Source organism: Neoarius graeffei, chromosome 13 (assembly GCF_027579695.1).
Source record: "Neoarius graeffei isolate fNeoGra1 chromosome 13, fNeoGra1.pri, whole genome shotgun sequence".
Classification (NCBI taxonomy): Eukaryota; Metazoa; Chordata; class Actinopteri; order Siluriformes; family Ariidae; genus Neoarius; species Neoarius graeffei.
This window is the reverse complement of record NC_083581.1, coordinates 24,367,842-24,382,978: the sequence shown is the minus strand read 5'-3', so window position 1 is coordinate 24,382,978 and position 15,137 is coordinate 24,367,842. Positions and strand designations below refer to the sequence as shown.

At 42.9% G+C, this 15,137-nt stretch overlaps 1 protein-coding gene across 2 annotated transcripts in view; it reads left to right on the top strand.

The window, feature by feature from the left end:
* LOC132896505 (probable phospholipid-transporting ATPase IIA) overlaps nt 1–15,137 on the top strand; it is a 154,626-nt gene that overhangs the window by 29,101 nt on the left and 110,388 nt on the right. The window contains exons 2-4 of one of the 2 annotated variants that reach the window (XM_060937371.1): nt 11,028–11,172; nt 13,909–14,022; nt 14,131–14,239. In XM_060937371.1, coding sequence (XP_060793354.1) covers nt 11,028–11,172; nt 13,909–14,022; nt 14,131–14,239 — 368 coding nt within the window. Of the gene's footprint in view, nt 1–11,027; nt 11,173–13,908; nt 14,023–14,130; nt 14,240–15,137 lie in introns of those variants that run through there. The other variant, XM_060937372.1, reaches the window with a different exon arrangement.

Here is a 15,137-nt window from a genome sequence, read left to right as displayed (position 1 = left end):
CAGAGTTGCATGTTGACCATTAAATTGGCTTGAATTTGTTAATCATGACAAGTTTTTTCTTGTGTGTTTTGCTTGCCATTTTAGTACAATTTTTAAGTCAGAAAAACCCAGGAGCTTCGGGGGGCTTCCCCCCTTGTCCCCCCACCAGGGCGCTGCCCTGGACTAGCTGGGGGCCTGCGGCCCCCAGACCCCCGCCTAAAATTTTCAGATAATTTCACCAGCCCCAAATCACATCCCTGGTTTCAGTCGGGACAAGTTTTCTCAGAAACTACATAAGCTACGTCAATGAAACTTTGCGTGCTCATACTACCAAAAAAAGCTGGGTCACGTTTTATGAAGGTGTCTGAGCACTTAGGACATCACAAGTCAGTATTAAAGCAATGGGCTTAGAAGGGTGTAAGTGTTGAGAGGTCTTCATAAGATGCTCGTGGTGGGGGATAGTCATGACCGTGTCTTTTTGTTCAAGTTGAATGTATGAATGAGTATTCGAAGACAGCTAATAATGTAGGGGGAGGGACGGGAGTCGTTTAGTTAACGCTTTATGGATAAATTGGGTCTAAAATGTACACTGAGCATCGCTATTGGTGAAAAGCTGGTCATAATTTGCATTGTTGTTCAAAACTGATTTCAGGAAAGATTTCTTTTATGGAAAATTAAAGGTTCATCTCTGAGACGCGAAGTGTACCCTGAATTCTAGAATGACCCATATACAATAAAAAAAAAAATACAAGAGATTTCTCCTGTGTCCAGGGTTGAGGCTCAGGCACACTTTACTGCGCTAAGTGAATTAATTAATTTTAGACGTCATGACGCCACTCAGGCCACAGCGTTTCTCCGTAAAGTAAAACACTCTTCTCTTTATTTCTATATTAAGCAAGCAGAATTGCTTTCAGTTGCCGTTTTTTAGCAAAGCGCTTGTGTTCCTAGAGCCCTGGTTCTCAAACATTAGGTAGCCCGGGACCCTTTAAACTGTACAATAAATTCCACTGACCCTCACACTATACATTTATTTAAAAAATGTTAAATTATGTGTGTTTTTTTTTTTTTAAGTACCCCTGCTCCGAAGGAGGTGGGATATACTGGTTTACCTCCGTCCGAAACACCCTTTTTCTCAGCAACCACAAATCATAGCCACTTGGTACTGAGCTTCAGCTTGGGGTTCTATACCGTGTATAGACCCCTTTCACTGACGTCACCCGAAACCGGAAGTAAACAGACCCTGCGCCATTTTGGAAGACCAACAAACTCGTGATTAGGGGGAAATAACGGCAGCGGTATGTGAACCCACGAGAATAAAGTGGAGTGGCAAACGACTTAAACAAATCTGAGCTGTTTTATTTATGATTTATTGGCCCAACAGTAGACTTGAAAGAAACCTGTGTGAGACTTGGCAAAAAACTGTGGATATAATGGATAAGTCTGTGCATGATCTGCGGACACTTTGAGGTAAGCAAACGCAAGAAATTCAGATTTAAAACATGCTAAAGTGGCCCCAAGTTGATAACTGTATGAGGAGCAAGCCTCCCAGACTTCTACAATTTAATAATAATAATAATTTAGGATGGTTTGGGGCTTGCTCGCTGCTGCCAGGTTGGTTGTTGAGTAGCCTGACTTTTTTTTTTTTTCTTGCGTGTGGTATCATTGTTGACGCGAGGTTGTTTTTTGAACATGCCAATACGGACACGATTTCCCCTGATGAGTTATGACTTCAGATGCGATGCGTGTGTGGAGGTGTGGAGTCCGCGTGATATGTGCGTAAGATAGGCTTCTCATGTGTTTGGAGATCCGCGCTCCGAGACAAGCGCAACCCCCCCCCCCCCCCAAAAGGGGAAAAAAGGGACCCCTCGAAAATATCGGCATAGTTCGAACACTGAGTGTAGGCACTGGGTGTAAACAACAAATAGTTTACAATGTCTGGGTAGCAAACAGATGGCAGAATTGGTGTCAGGTCCTCCTTATGTTTCCATTCTCCCTTGCCCCGAGTCTTATCATATGGGTCAAACCCATCAATCACAGCCAGTTTCTCCACATACCGTGCCCTTTCTGCAGCTGGTAATGTACTCACATAACCAGAATTATCATCCATCGTGTCACTTTACTCTCGCTCGTACTTTTGTTTTATATTGTGAGTGCATGTACTTGGTCTTCCAATATGGCGCCTAACAAAATCTCGCGGCGCGATGACGTCATGTGAAAGGGGTCTATACCATTTTCAGGTCTGTCGCACATCAACTTCCTGTTTACCGACTGAACGTATTTACGAAACATGCAGCATGAATTTATAAAATTTTCGTAACACTTTTCTCAGCAACTCCAAATCACAACTGCTTGATATTTGGTACCCAGCTTCAGCTTGGGGTTCTATACCGTGTATACCATTTTCAGGTCTGTCGCACATCAACTTCCTGTTTACCGACTGAACGTATTTACGAAACATAGCATGGATTTTGATGCTATTTCAAGAAGCAAAATGCTATTTCAGAATGACGGTTTCCCAGGATGCTATGTGAAATCCCTGAGGAGAGACACTGCTCTTTACTAACTTGTTTCAGGGTTCATTATTTGTTGAAGTCAACGTTCATAAGAAGTGTCCTATTCCTTCGATCGCTTGCGTTCTGATGTAAGTGAGAGCGGGGGGATACGCAAGTGAACAGTAGCTCACGGTTGATCTTGTTTGAACCACTGAACCTTTTAATCTTGACATTTCCACTGATAGAACATGAGGTATGAGATGACTTTGATGTCCCTAAATATCATCACTTCGCGAATGTGACAGTGCGATTTCCAACAGTGTAATAAAATGGGGGGGGGAAAAGTCCTGGACCCCACTTTGAGAACCACTGAGAACATGTCATTTTGTGAAAACGTTTCCAGCTACAGCGGATATAAAAAGTAGACACACCACGTTAAAATTATCTTTTTTCTGATGTAAAAAAAAAATGAGACCACGATAAATAATTTCAAAACTTTTCCCACCTTTAATGTGGCCTATAACCTGTACAATTCAGTTGAAAAACAAACAAATCTGTTAGGGGGGAAAAACATAAAAAATAAAAACGTACAATAAGCTGGTTGCATAAGTGTGCACACCCTTAAACTAATACTTTGTTGAAGCACCTTTTGATTTAATTACAGCATTCAGTCTTTTGGGGTCGGAGTCTATCAGCCTGCCACATCTAGACTTGGCAATATTTGCCCACTCTTCCTTGCAAAAACGTTCCAAATCTGTCAGATTGCCAGGGCGTCTCTTGTGCACAGCCCTCTTCAGGTCACCCCACAGATTTTCAATTGGATTTAGGTCTGGGCTCTGGCGGGGCCGTTCCAAAACTTCTTTGGGGTCATTGTCATGCTGAAAGATGAAATTCCTCTTCATGTTCATCTTCCTAGCAGACACCTGAAGGTTTTGGGCCAAAATTGACTGGTTTTTAGAACTGTTCATAATTCCATCCACCTTGACTAAAGCCCCTGTTCCAGCTGAAGAAAAACAACCCCAAAACATGATGCTGCCACCACCATGCTTCACCGTGGGTATGGGGTTCTTTTGGTGATGCGCAGTGTTGTTTTTGCACCCAACATTCCTTTTGGAATTGTGGCCAAAAAGTTCAACCTTGGTTTCATCAGACCAGAACACATTTTCCCCACATGCTTTTGAGAGAGTTGATGTAATTTTTTTGCAAAATTTAGCCGGGCCTGGATGTCTTTCTTTGTAAGAAAAGGCTTCTGTCTTGCGACCCGACCCCATAGTCCAGACATATGGAGAATACGGGAGATTGTCGTCACATGTAGTACACAACCAGTACTTGCCAGAAATTCCTGCAGCTCCTTCAGTGTTGCTGTCGGCCTCTCGGCAGCCTCCCTGACCAGTGTTCGTCTCGTCTTTTCATCAATTTTGGAAGGACGTCCAGTTCTCGGTAATGTCACTGTTGTCCCATATTTTCTCCACTTCTTGATGACGGTCTTCACTGTGCTCCATGGTATATCTAATGCCGTGGAAATGTTTCTGCACCCTTCTCCTGACTGATACCTTTCAACAGTGATGCTTTGTAAGCTCTCTGTGAACCCTGGCTTTTGCTGCAGGATGCAACTGAGTGAATGTCTGAACTTTATTTGGGGTTAATTAGAGTCATTTTGACTGATGGCAGGTGTGAACCCAAAAAGACTGAATGCTGTAATTAAATCAAAAGGCGCTTCAACAAAGTATTAGTTTAAGGGTGTGCATACTTATGCAACCAGCTTATTGTACGTTTTTAATTTTTTATGTTTTCCCCCCTAACAGCTTTGTTTGTTTTTCAATTGAATTGTACAGATTATAGGTCACATTAAAGGTGGGAAAAGTTTTGAAATTATTTATCGTGGTCTCTTTTTTTTTTTTTTTTACATCAGAAACACCGATCATTTTCACGGGGTGTGTACGCTTTTTTTTTATATCCACTGTATGTGCATTTCACAAAGGAATAAAGGGCAAGTGTATTATATTCAAACAAGCCTTTTTGATGCAAATTGCACTGCCATTTTTGTACTCGCTATTTGTAGAAGAGCTGGGGAACAGATTTGCGTCCAGTAAGAATTTAGTGAAGGCAAAACTTACAACACACAGTACTGTGCACAAGTCTTAGGCCCATGTAAAGAAATGCTGTCGACCCAAAACGGCTTAAAAATAACGAAATGAAATGTTTCAACATTAAAAAAATACTATAAACAGTAATCAGTAAGCCATAATAAATTAAACAAAATCGATATTTGGTGTGAGACGACCCTTTTGTTGAAAAAAAAAAAAAGTAGTCTCGGGTACAGTGAGTGCAGGTTTATAAGGAAGTGAGCTGTAGGTTTTACTGAGCATCTTACAGAACCAGCCACAGTTCTTCTGGGCACTTTGACTGTCCCACTCGCTTCTTCATTTTGCACCAGCCTTCATTATAGGGGTGTTCATATGGCACATATTTGCATCGATGCTGCACCGATGTGTTTTGTTGCGATATATCTTACACCGGTGTAAATTTTGTGCAGCGTTCACACGTCACAAACCTGCTTACTAGAGAGAAGCGTGTTAGCACCGGTGCAGCCCCACTTGCGTTCACACGGCAGTTTTTGCGACCGTGCTATACAATAGTAATAATGCGGAAATGAAATATGCGCATGCGTGAAAATGTACTTCCTTTTCCCGGTTGTCATGGCATCACCAAGCGCCGGGAAAACAACGTGGATGAAGACACCAGTGTCGCCAGATACTGCTGACGTTTTCCAGCCCAAAATATGTTCAGATCCGCCAAAATGCACTTAAAACCACCCAATCTGGCAACACTGGAAGACACACAGTTCTGTTGTTGTTGATATTCGCCATTTTGGAAGCACAAAATACCAGGATGCAAATTATGCAATGCCCGTATGTAATCAACTCTCCTCACGCGTAGCGAGTCTACCCCTGTAGCGTTCAGACGCCCCATTTTATATCGGTGCTGCCCCGCAAACTAGCATTTACTCCGGAGTAAATTTCTTAAACCACCTCCCGAGCAGGGTTAGATTTGTACCGGTTTAAGCAGCTTTCAGGGGCTACACCGGTATAACTTTGTACTGTGTGAACGCTCTATTGGGGCAGCCCCGGTGCTACACCAGAGTAAAATGGCCCTTTTCCACTACCCTTTTTCAGCTCGCTTCAGCTCACTTCAGCCCGACACGGCTCGCGTTTCGACTACCTCAGAGCAGCACGACTCGGCTCGCTTCAGCCCTACTCAGCACCCAAAACTCGCATGGTTTTGGAGTGGGGCTGAAGCGAGCCAAACCGAGCCGAGTGGGGCTAGGGGCGTGAGCAGACACTCCCCTGTGCACTGATTGGTGAGGAGGAGTGTCCTCACATGCCCACACATGCCCCGCGAGCACGCTGGGATCTGTAAACACCGTAAACCCGGAAGAAGAAGAATTACGAATTACGAGAATTTCTGAAGCCTTATGCGCCTCGCCTCATCTATACGCTCTTGCCAGTATCTGTCCGCGTTGTCGGTGACAACAAGCCACAGCACCAAGACCAGCAACACTAACGACTCCATGTCCTCCATGTTTATTGTTTACTATCCGGGTCGTGAGACTACCGCTTAAAAGATCACTGATGTCACTGTTTGCGCCGCCTAACGACATCACATGACGTCCACCCACTTTCGCTAACTCCACCCAATGTGTCCACCCACTTCCAGCCAGCACGGTTCAGCGCGGTTGTAGTCGAAATGCAACTCCAACAGCCCCGCTCAGCTCGACTCAGCACGGCACGGCTCAGCCCGACTCAGCCGCGTTGGTAGTGGAAAAGCGGCAAAAGTTGCCGTGTGAACACCCCTTATGTTTTCCTTTTTAATCTGAAAAGTGCTCCCTTATGGAATATGGATTAGCATTATGGAAGGATTAGCATTTGAAGGTGAAATTAGAGTCAGGTGTTTTCAATCAATGGGATGACAATCAGGTGTGAGTGGGCGCCCTGTTTTATTTAAAGAACAGGGATCTATCAAAGTCTGATCTTCACAACACATGTTTGTGGAAGTGTATCATGACACGAACAAAGGAGATTTCTGAGGACTTCAGAAAAAGCGTTGTTGATGCTCATCAGGTTGGAAAAGGTTACAAAACCATCTCTGAAGAGTTTGGACTCCACCAATCCACAGTCAGACAGATTGTGTACAAATGGAGGAAATTCAAGACCATTGTTACCCTCCCCAGAAGTGGTCGACCAACAAAGATCACTCCAAGAGCAAGGCGTGTAATAGTCGGTGAGGTCACAAAGGACCCCAGGGTAACTTCTAAGCAACTGAAGGCCTCTCTCACATTGGCTAATGTTTAATGTTCATGAGTCCATGATCAGGAGAACACTGAACAACAATGGTGTGCATGGCAGGGTTGCAAGGAGAAAGCCACTGCTCTCCAAAAAGAACATTGCTGCTCATCTGCAGTTTGTTAAAGATCACGTGGACAAGCCAGAAGGCTATTGGAAAAATGTTTTGTGGATGGATGAGCCCAAAATGGAATTTTTTAGTTTAAATGAGAAGCGTTAGGTTTGGAGAAAGGAAAAGACTGCATTCCAGCATAAGAACCTTATTCCATCTGTGAAACATGGTGGTGGTAGTATCATGGTTTGGGCCTGTTTTGCTGCATCTGAGCCAGGACGGCTTGCCATCATTGATGGAACAATGAATTCTGAATTATACCAGCGAATTCTAAAGGAAAATCTCAGGACATCTCTTCATGGACTGAATCTCAAGAGAAGGTGGGTCATGCAATAAGACGACGACCCTAAGCACACAAGTCGTTCTACCAAAGAATGGTTAAAGAAGAATAAAGTTAATGTTTTGGAATGGCCAAGTCAAAGCCCTGACCTTAATCCAATCAAAATGTTGTGGAAGGACCTGAAGCGAGCAGTTCATGTGAGGAAACCCACCAACATCCCAGAGTTGAAGTTGTTCTGTATGGAGGAATGAGCTAAAATTCCTCCAAGCCGGTGTGCAGGACTGATCAACAGTTACCGCAAACGTTTAGTTGCAGTTATTGCTGCACAAGGGGGTCACACCAGATACTGAAAGCAAAGGTTCACATACTTTTGCCACTCACAGATATGTAATATTGGATCATTTTCCTCAATAAATAAATGACCAAGTATAATATTTTTGTCTCATTTGTTTAACTGGGTTCTCTTTATCTACCTTTAGGACTTGTGTGAAAATCTGATGACGTTTTAGGTCATATTTATGCAGAAATATAGAAAATTCTAAAGGGTTCACAAACTTTCAAGCACCACTGTATGTGGCTGGGTAAAGGACCTCGGTATCAAGTCGCTGCCGAATGAATCCTGTATTGTTTTTGCCCGTGTATGTTTTTAAAAAAAATTTTTTTTAAGCTTTTCGTTTGCTTCTTTACAACAAAGCGCTGCAAGTTGAAGTGTAAACAAGCAACAGTTTGCTTGATTCTTACTTGTGTCGGCTCTTATCTTTCAGGTGAATCATTCACAGAAACCCCTTTAAAGACCCGGGTCTTAGTTAAACAAGACGGAGAAGTGATCACGGCGCATTGTAACTGTACGGCTGGGTAAGAATTTTGTTGCGACCTTCATGCGTATAGACTTTGTGAGGAGGAAATAAAGAAACAGCTGGGGACTTTAGCGCTTCGTGACTAAAAAAAGTCCCGTAAAATAACGACACATAGCAAGAAAAGTACTTGGAAAACACTCCCTGAGAGGGAGATACAAACCTTTCACCAAGTGATCACTGCAAACTCGAGCATGCTTCGACTCGGCGCCCTTCGATTTCAGTGAGAGGTTCAGAAGCCACCTTTCTCGACGTCTTTTTGTGAAATCCTGTGTTTGTTCACCCTTTTTTTTTTTAATATATTTTTTTGGGCTTTTTTTTCACCTTTTTTATTGGATAGGACAGTGTAGAGACAGGAAATGAGCTGGAGAGAGAGACGGGGAGGGATCGGGAAATGACCTCGGGTCGGAATCGAACCCGGGTCCCCAGATTTATGGTATGGCGCCTTAGTCGACTGAGCCACGGCGCCCCCGTTCACCCTTTTTTTATTAGTTCATGAAGAAACTTTTATCAGTTTCACGGTTTGAGCAACCTAAAACAATGCAAGCGTAAGGCATTTTTCATGCGAGCAATGCACCTTCTCTGTACAAACGCTTTATCAACCGAGCTTTGGTAGACCACCAGCTAAAGTTCTGAATAACTAATGAGGTGGATGCGATGTCACACGAAACCCAAGAATATAACATATAACAGTTATTCCTTGGTTGGTTCAGCAACATGGTCCTACATTTTCTTTTCTTCTTATACAGTGGTGCTTGAGAGTTTGTGAACCCTTTAGGATTTTCTATATTGCTGCATAAATATGACCTAAAACGTCATCAGATTTTCACACAAGTCCTAAAAGTAGATAAAGAGAACCCAGTTAAACAAATGAGACAAAAATATTACATTTGCTCATTTATTTATTGAGGAAAATGATCCAATATTACATATCTGTGAGTGGCAAAAGTATGTGAACCTTTGCGTTCAGTATCTGGTGTGACCCCCTTGTGCAGCAATAACTGCAACTAAACGTTTGCGGTAACTGTTGATCAGTCCTGCACACCGGCTTGGAGGAATTTTAGCCCGTTCCTCCGTACAGAACAGCTTCAACTCTGGGATGTTGGTGGGTTTCCTCACATGAACTGCTCGCTTCAGGTCCTTCCACAACATTTCCATTGGATTAAGGTCAGGACTTTGACTTGGCCATTCCAAAACATTAACTTTTATCCTTCTTTAAGCATTCCTTATTAGAACGACTTGTGTGCTTAGGGCAGGGGTCTTCAACGTTTTTCAGGCCAAGGACCCCCAAACTGATGGAGAGATGGAGCAGGGACCCCCTATATTGTATAAAATTGTGTTCTATATCAAACTGGGCCTAGTGCCCTGTATAAACATAGCTACCCTGTTATTGTGCATTCAATTCTAAGCTATTTAGATAATACACAGGTTCATATATTCATGTTTTTTATTTTGAACATGTGCAAGGTAGGGCGGCACGGTGGTGTAGTGGTTAGCGCCGTCGCCTCACAGCAAGAAGGTCCGGGTTCGAGTCCCGTGGCCGGCAAGGGCCTTTCTGTGCGGAGTTTGCATGTTCTCCCCGTGTCCGCGTGGGTTTCCTCCGGGTGCTCCGGTTTCCCCCACAGTCCAAAGACATGCAGGTTAGGTTAACTGATGACTCTAAATTGACCGTAGGTGTGAATGTGAGTGTGAATGGTTGTCTGTGTCTATGAGTCAGCCCTGTGATGACCTGGCGACTTGTCCAGGGTGTACCCTGCCTTTCGCCCGTAGTCAGCTGGGATAGGCTCCAGCTTGCCTGCGATAAAGTGGCTAGAGATAATGAGATGAGAGAAATTGGTTTGAAAAAAATTTAAAAATATAAAAAATTGTCTAATCAACCACAAATCCCCCCCCCCCGCAGTACCTCCGCGGACCCCCTGTTGAAGACCTCTGGCTTAGGGTTGTCTTGCTGCATGACCCACCTTCTCTTGAGATTCGGTTCATGGACAGATGTCCTGACATTTTCCTTTAGAATTCGCTGGTATAATTCAGAATTCATTGTTCCATCAATGATGGCAAGCTGTCCTGGCCCAGATGCAGCAAAACAGGCCCAAACCATGATACTACCACCACCATGTTTCACAGATGGGATAAGGTTCTTATGCTGGAGTGCAGTGTTTTCCTTTCTCCAAACATAACGCTTCTCATTTAAACCAGAAAGTTCTATTTTGGTCTCATCCGTCCACAAAACATTTTTCCAATAGCCTTCTGGCTTGTCCACGTGATCTTTAGCAAACTGCAGATGAGCAGCAATGTTCTTTTTGGAGAGCAGTGGCTTTCTCCTTGCAACCCTGCCATGCACACCATTGTTGTTCAGTGTTCTCCTGATGGTGGACTCATGAACATTAACATTAGCCAATGAGAGAGAGGCCTTCAGTTGCTTAGAAGTTACCCCGGGGTCCTTTGTGACCTCGCCGACTGTTACACGCCTTGCTCTTGGAGTGATCTTTGTTGGTCGACCACTCCTGGGGAGGGTAGCAATGGTCTTGAATTTCCTCCATTTGTACACAATCTGTCTGACTGTGGATTGGTGGAGTCCAAACTCTTTAGAGATGATTTTGTAACCTTTTCCAGCCTGATGAGCATCAACAATGCTTTTTCTGAGGTCCTCAGAAATCTCCTTTGTTCGTGCCATGATACACTTCCACAAACATGTGTTGTGAAGATCAGACTTTGATAGATCCCTGTTCTTTAAATAAAACAGGGTGCCCACTCACACCTGATCGTCATCCCATTGATTGAAAACACCTGACTCTAATTTCACCTCCAAATTAACTGCTAATCCTAGAGGTTCACATACTTTTGCCACTCACAAATATGTAATATTGGATCATTTTCCTCAATAAATAAATGATCAAGAATAATATTTTTGTCTCGTTTGTTTAACAGGGTTCTCTTAAGTTAAAGGAGTGTAACTGTGTTTCCCAGGTGCTGCCCTTGGTCGAGGTGCTGTGGATCAGGGGAGTTTCGCCCTCGGACAGTCTGGCTAGGCCACCCTGAGAAGAGGGAACAGCGGTACCCAAAGAATGTCATCAATAACCAAAAATATAACTTCTTCACCTTTCTGCCCGGGGTAAGACACACGACACGTTCACCCGAGCGCACAGTTTGTTCTTTTCTTTTGTGACAGGTTACTGCAAGCGATTCACTTCGGACACTCGATAAGTTTTTCCATATTTTCCTAAACCTTGTTTAATCGTCAGTGATTTTCTTACACAGGCCCCTCCTAAAAACATCATTTCCTAGATTTTTGTTTAAAAAAACTTTGCATGGCAAATAACCTTATAGGCAAAATTACCAATAGCACTTCCGTATGTAAGAATAATCTGTCATTCTGGGGCGGAATATTGAGGCACAGCAACCATTTAAATCTCAAGTTATATTGTTTCTATGTTCGTACGATTTTAATGGTAATATTACACTCGTGCCACTTTATTAGGAATACTTGTACTCCTGCTCGTTCATCCAGTCTGACTGACTGAAACGACACAGTTGATACCCAGAGACCAGGCGGAGATCCTGCGTCCAACTTGTTTAACTTCATATTCCTGTTCGTGGCTGGCCGGAGTGGAACCTGATGTGGATTTCTGCTCCTGTAGTTCCCACTCCTCAAGATTCAGCATTTGAGATGCTTTTCTGCTCACCACGGCTGTAAAGAGCGACTGTATGAGTTACAGTGTGAAAATCACACAAGATTGTCGATTTCTGAAATAATTGACGTGCTTCCAAGTCAGCGAGATGATGATGATGATCCCAAGCTCTTGACATGTCTGTGTGTGATTTTTATGTTGCGTTGCTGCAACATGATTGGCCGATTTGGTTTCCACTCATGAGCAGGTGTTCCGATATCAGCACCTCAGTTCATTCACATGATGTTGTCATGAGCTTATTTTTAATTATTATTGTGAACACGCTGCTTATATATCCAGGAAAAAAGCTCCATCATGAGAAACGACGAGTTGCAGGTATCAATCACCTCGGTGTCATATCACTGGTTCACCTCCGTGCTTATTTGCATGAGGCTGACTTGATGATCTCGGCATCCGTCTTCAACTTGTAGTCTCAGCTGTCGAATGAATAATTTTCCAAATAATAATACCACCATTTGGTCATACAACCCTGATTCCAAAAAAGTTGGGACAAGGTACAAATTGTAAATAAAAACAGAATGCAATGATGTGGAAGTTTCAAAATTCCATATTTTATTCAGAATAGAACATAGATGACACATCAAATGTTTAAACTGAGAAAATGTATCATTTAAAGAGAAAAATTAGGTGATTTTAAATTTCATGACAACAACACCTCAAAAAAGTTGGGACAAGGCCATGTTTACCACTGTGAGACATTCCCTTTTCTCTTTACAACACTCTGTAAACGTCTGGGGACTGAGGAGACAAGTTGCCCAAGTTTAGGGATAGGAATGTTAACCCATTCTTGTCTAATGTAGGATTCTAGTTGCTCAACTGTCTTAGGTCTTTTTTGTCGTATCTTCCGTTTTATGATGCGCCAAATGTTTTCTATGGGTGAAAGATCTGGACTGCAGGCTGGCCAGTTCAGTACCCGGACCCTTCTTCTACGCAGCCATGATGCTGTAATTGATGCGGTATGTGGTTTGGCATTGTCATGTTGGAAAATGCAAGGTCTTCCCTGAAAGAGACGTCGTCTGGATGGGAGCATATGTTGCTCTAGAACCTGGATATACCTTTCAGCATTGATGGTGTCTTTCCAGATGTGTAAGCTGCCCATGCCACACGCACTAATGCAACCCCATACCATCAGAGATGCAGGCTTCTGAACTGAGCGCTGATAACAACTCGGGTCGTCCTTCTCCTCTTTAGTCCGAATGACACGGCGTCCCTGATTTCCATAAAGAACTTCAAATTTTGATTCGTCTGACCACAGAACAGTTTTCCACTTTGCCACAGTCCATTTTAAATGAGCCTTGGCCCAGAGAAGATGTCTGCGCTTCTGGATCACGTTTAGATACGGCTTCTTCTTTGAACTATAGAGTTTTAGCTGGCAACGGCGGATGGCACGGTGAATTGTGTTCACAGATAATGTTCTCTGGAAATATTCCTGAGCCCATTTTGTGATTTCCAATACAGAAGCATGCCTGTATGTGATGCAGTGGCGTCTAAGGGCCCGAAGATCACGGGCACCCAGTATGGTTTTCCGGCCTTGACCCTTATGCACAGAGATTCTTCCAGATTCTCTGAATCTTTTGATGATATTATGCACTGTAGATGATGATATGTTCAAACTCTCTGCAATTTTACACTGTCGAACTCCTTTCTGATATTGCTCCACTATTTGTCGGCGCAGAATTAGGGGGATTGGTGATCCTCTTCTCATCTTTACTTCTGAGAGTCGCTGCCACTCCAAGATGCTCTTTTTATACCCAGTCATGTTAATGACCTATTGTCAATTGACCTAATGAGTTGCAATTTGGTCCTCCAGCTGTTCCTTTTTTGTACCTTTAACTTTTCCAGCCTCTTATTGCCCCTGTCCCAACTTTTTTGAGATGTGTTGCTGTCATGAAATTTCAAATGAGCCAATATTTGGCATGAAGTTTCAAAATGTCTCACTTTCGACATTTGATATGTTGTCTATGTTCTATTGTGAATACGATATCAGTTTTTGAGATTTGTAAATTATTGCATTCCGTTTTTATTTACAATTTGTACTTTGTCCCAACTTTTTTGGAATCGGGGTTGTATTTTCATGATAAGAATATCCACCTGTAACCATAACCATTAAACATCACGCCAAGTTTGTGTTCTGGAAATCCGACCCGTTCCGTTTGCAGGTGCTGTTTAACCAGTTCAAGTACTTCTTCAACCTGTACTTCCTGCTGCTGGCCTGCTCTCAGTTTGTGAATGAGCTCCGACTCGGGCCTCTGTATACGTACTGGGTTCCACTGGTGAGTCAGTTCACTTCCCTTTTTAGCCTGTGGTGCCTTTTTGTTCGTGACCCCTAATATTAATATATGCATGTCCTTTTAATTATTTAATTAATTTTTTTGTGACAGGGCTTTGTTTTGATCATCACCATAGTGAGGGAGGCAGTCGAAGAAATACGATGTTTTCTGCGGGACAAAGAGGTCAATTCACAGATTTATAGCAAGCTCTGTCCAAGAGGTGAGCTGTTGTTTTCACTGCATCACCAGCAACTGGATGAGGGCGAGCAGTGTTTGTGTCCGAGAATAGTTTTATTGTCGTGAACGTACACGTGTAAGCATGGAAGCGTATGTTTAGGCATGACCTCATGCACGGGTTCTCAACCTTTTCTGCTTCGAGGCCACCTATTCATACTTGTAACGAGTCGGGGCCCGTTAAAAAAGATCCCCAATTATTTTGGCTCATCTATTCTATTAGAATCTAATAATCTATTGTAAAGTGTATTAATGGGATGCAACATCACTCCCTGTTACAGACGGGAATTAAGTAAATGCAATAAAAAACACCTTTTTAGATTGTAGGTATTGTATTTAAAACTGTATGGATGTACCAGAAGCCAAACCATGCATGCAGGGCGTTCTCAAGGGATTAATGATCCAAAAGTGGAGTCCGGTCCATTAACACAAGAACTTATTGCCATGTTTGTGTACAGCAAACAAGCAAGTTATTAAAACCAAGAAGAAGGAAGTACACTCAAAAGAAGCGAATATAGAAACCACTCATTGGGATTAGATCCTTACACGCTAACAAAGAAGGACTCTTACTATGAAAGAACAATTTACAAGCTAAATTTGACATTCGTAGAATAAGTTTTGATCCTGTTGTAGCTGTAACTAAATAAAAAAACAGTAGTTATGCATCCTATTAACAGATTTTAAGTTTTTTTTTTTTAATCCCCCGCTGGCCGAAAGGCCCGAAGGGGGATTATGTCATGGCGATGTCCGTCCATCTTTCCGTTCATCCCGGGAAGGGTACTCCCCTTCTGAAATCAACTCCTCTCTCAATTTTTGGAGGAATTTCACGCATCTTGACAGCATTCTTTGTTATATGTCGGTAATACGCAAATTGCAATTTCGTT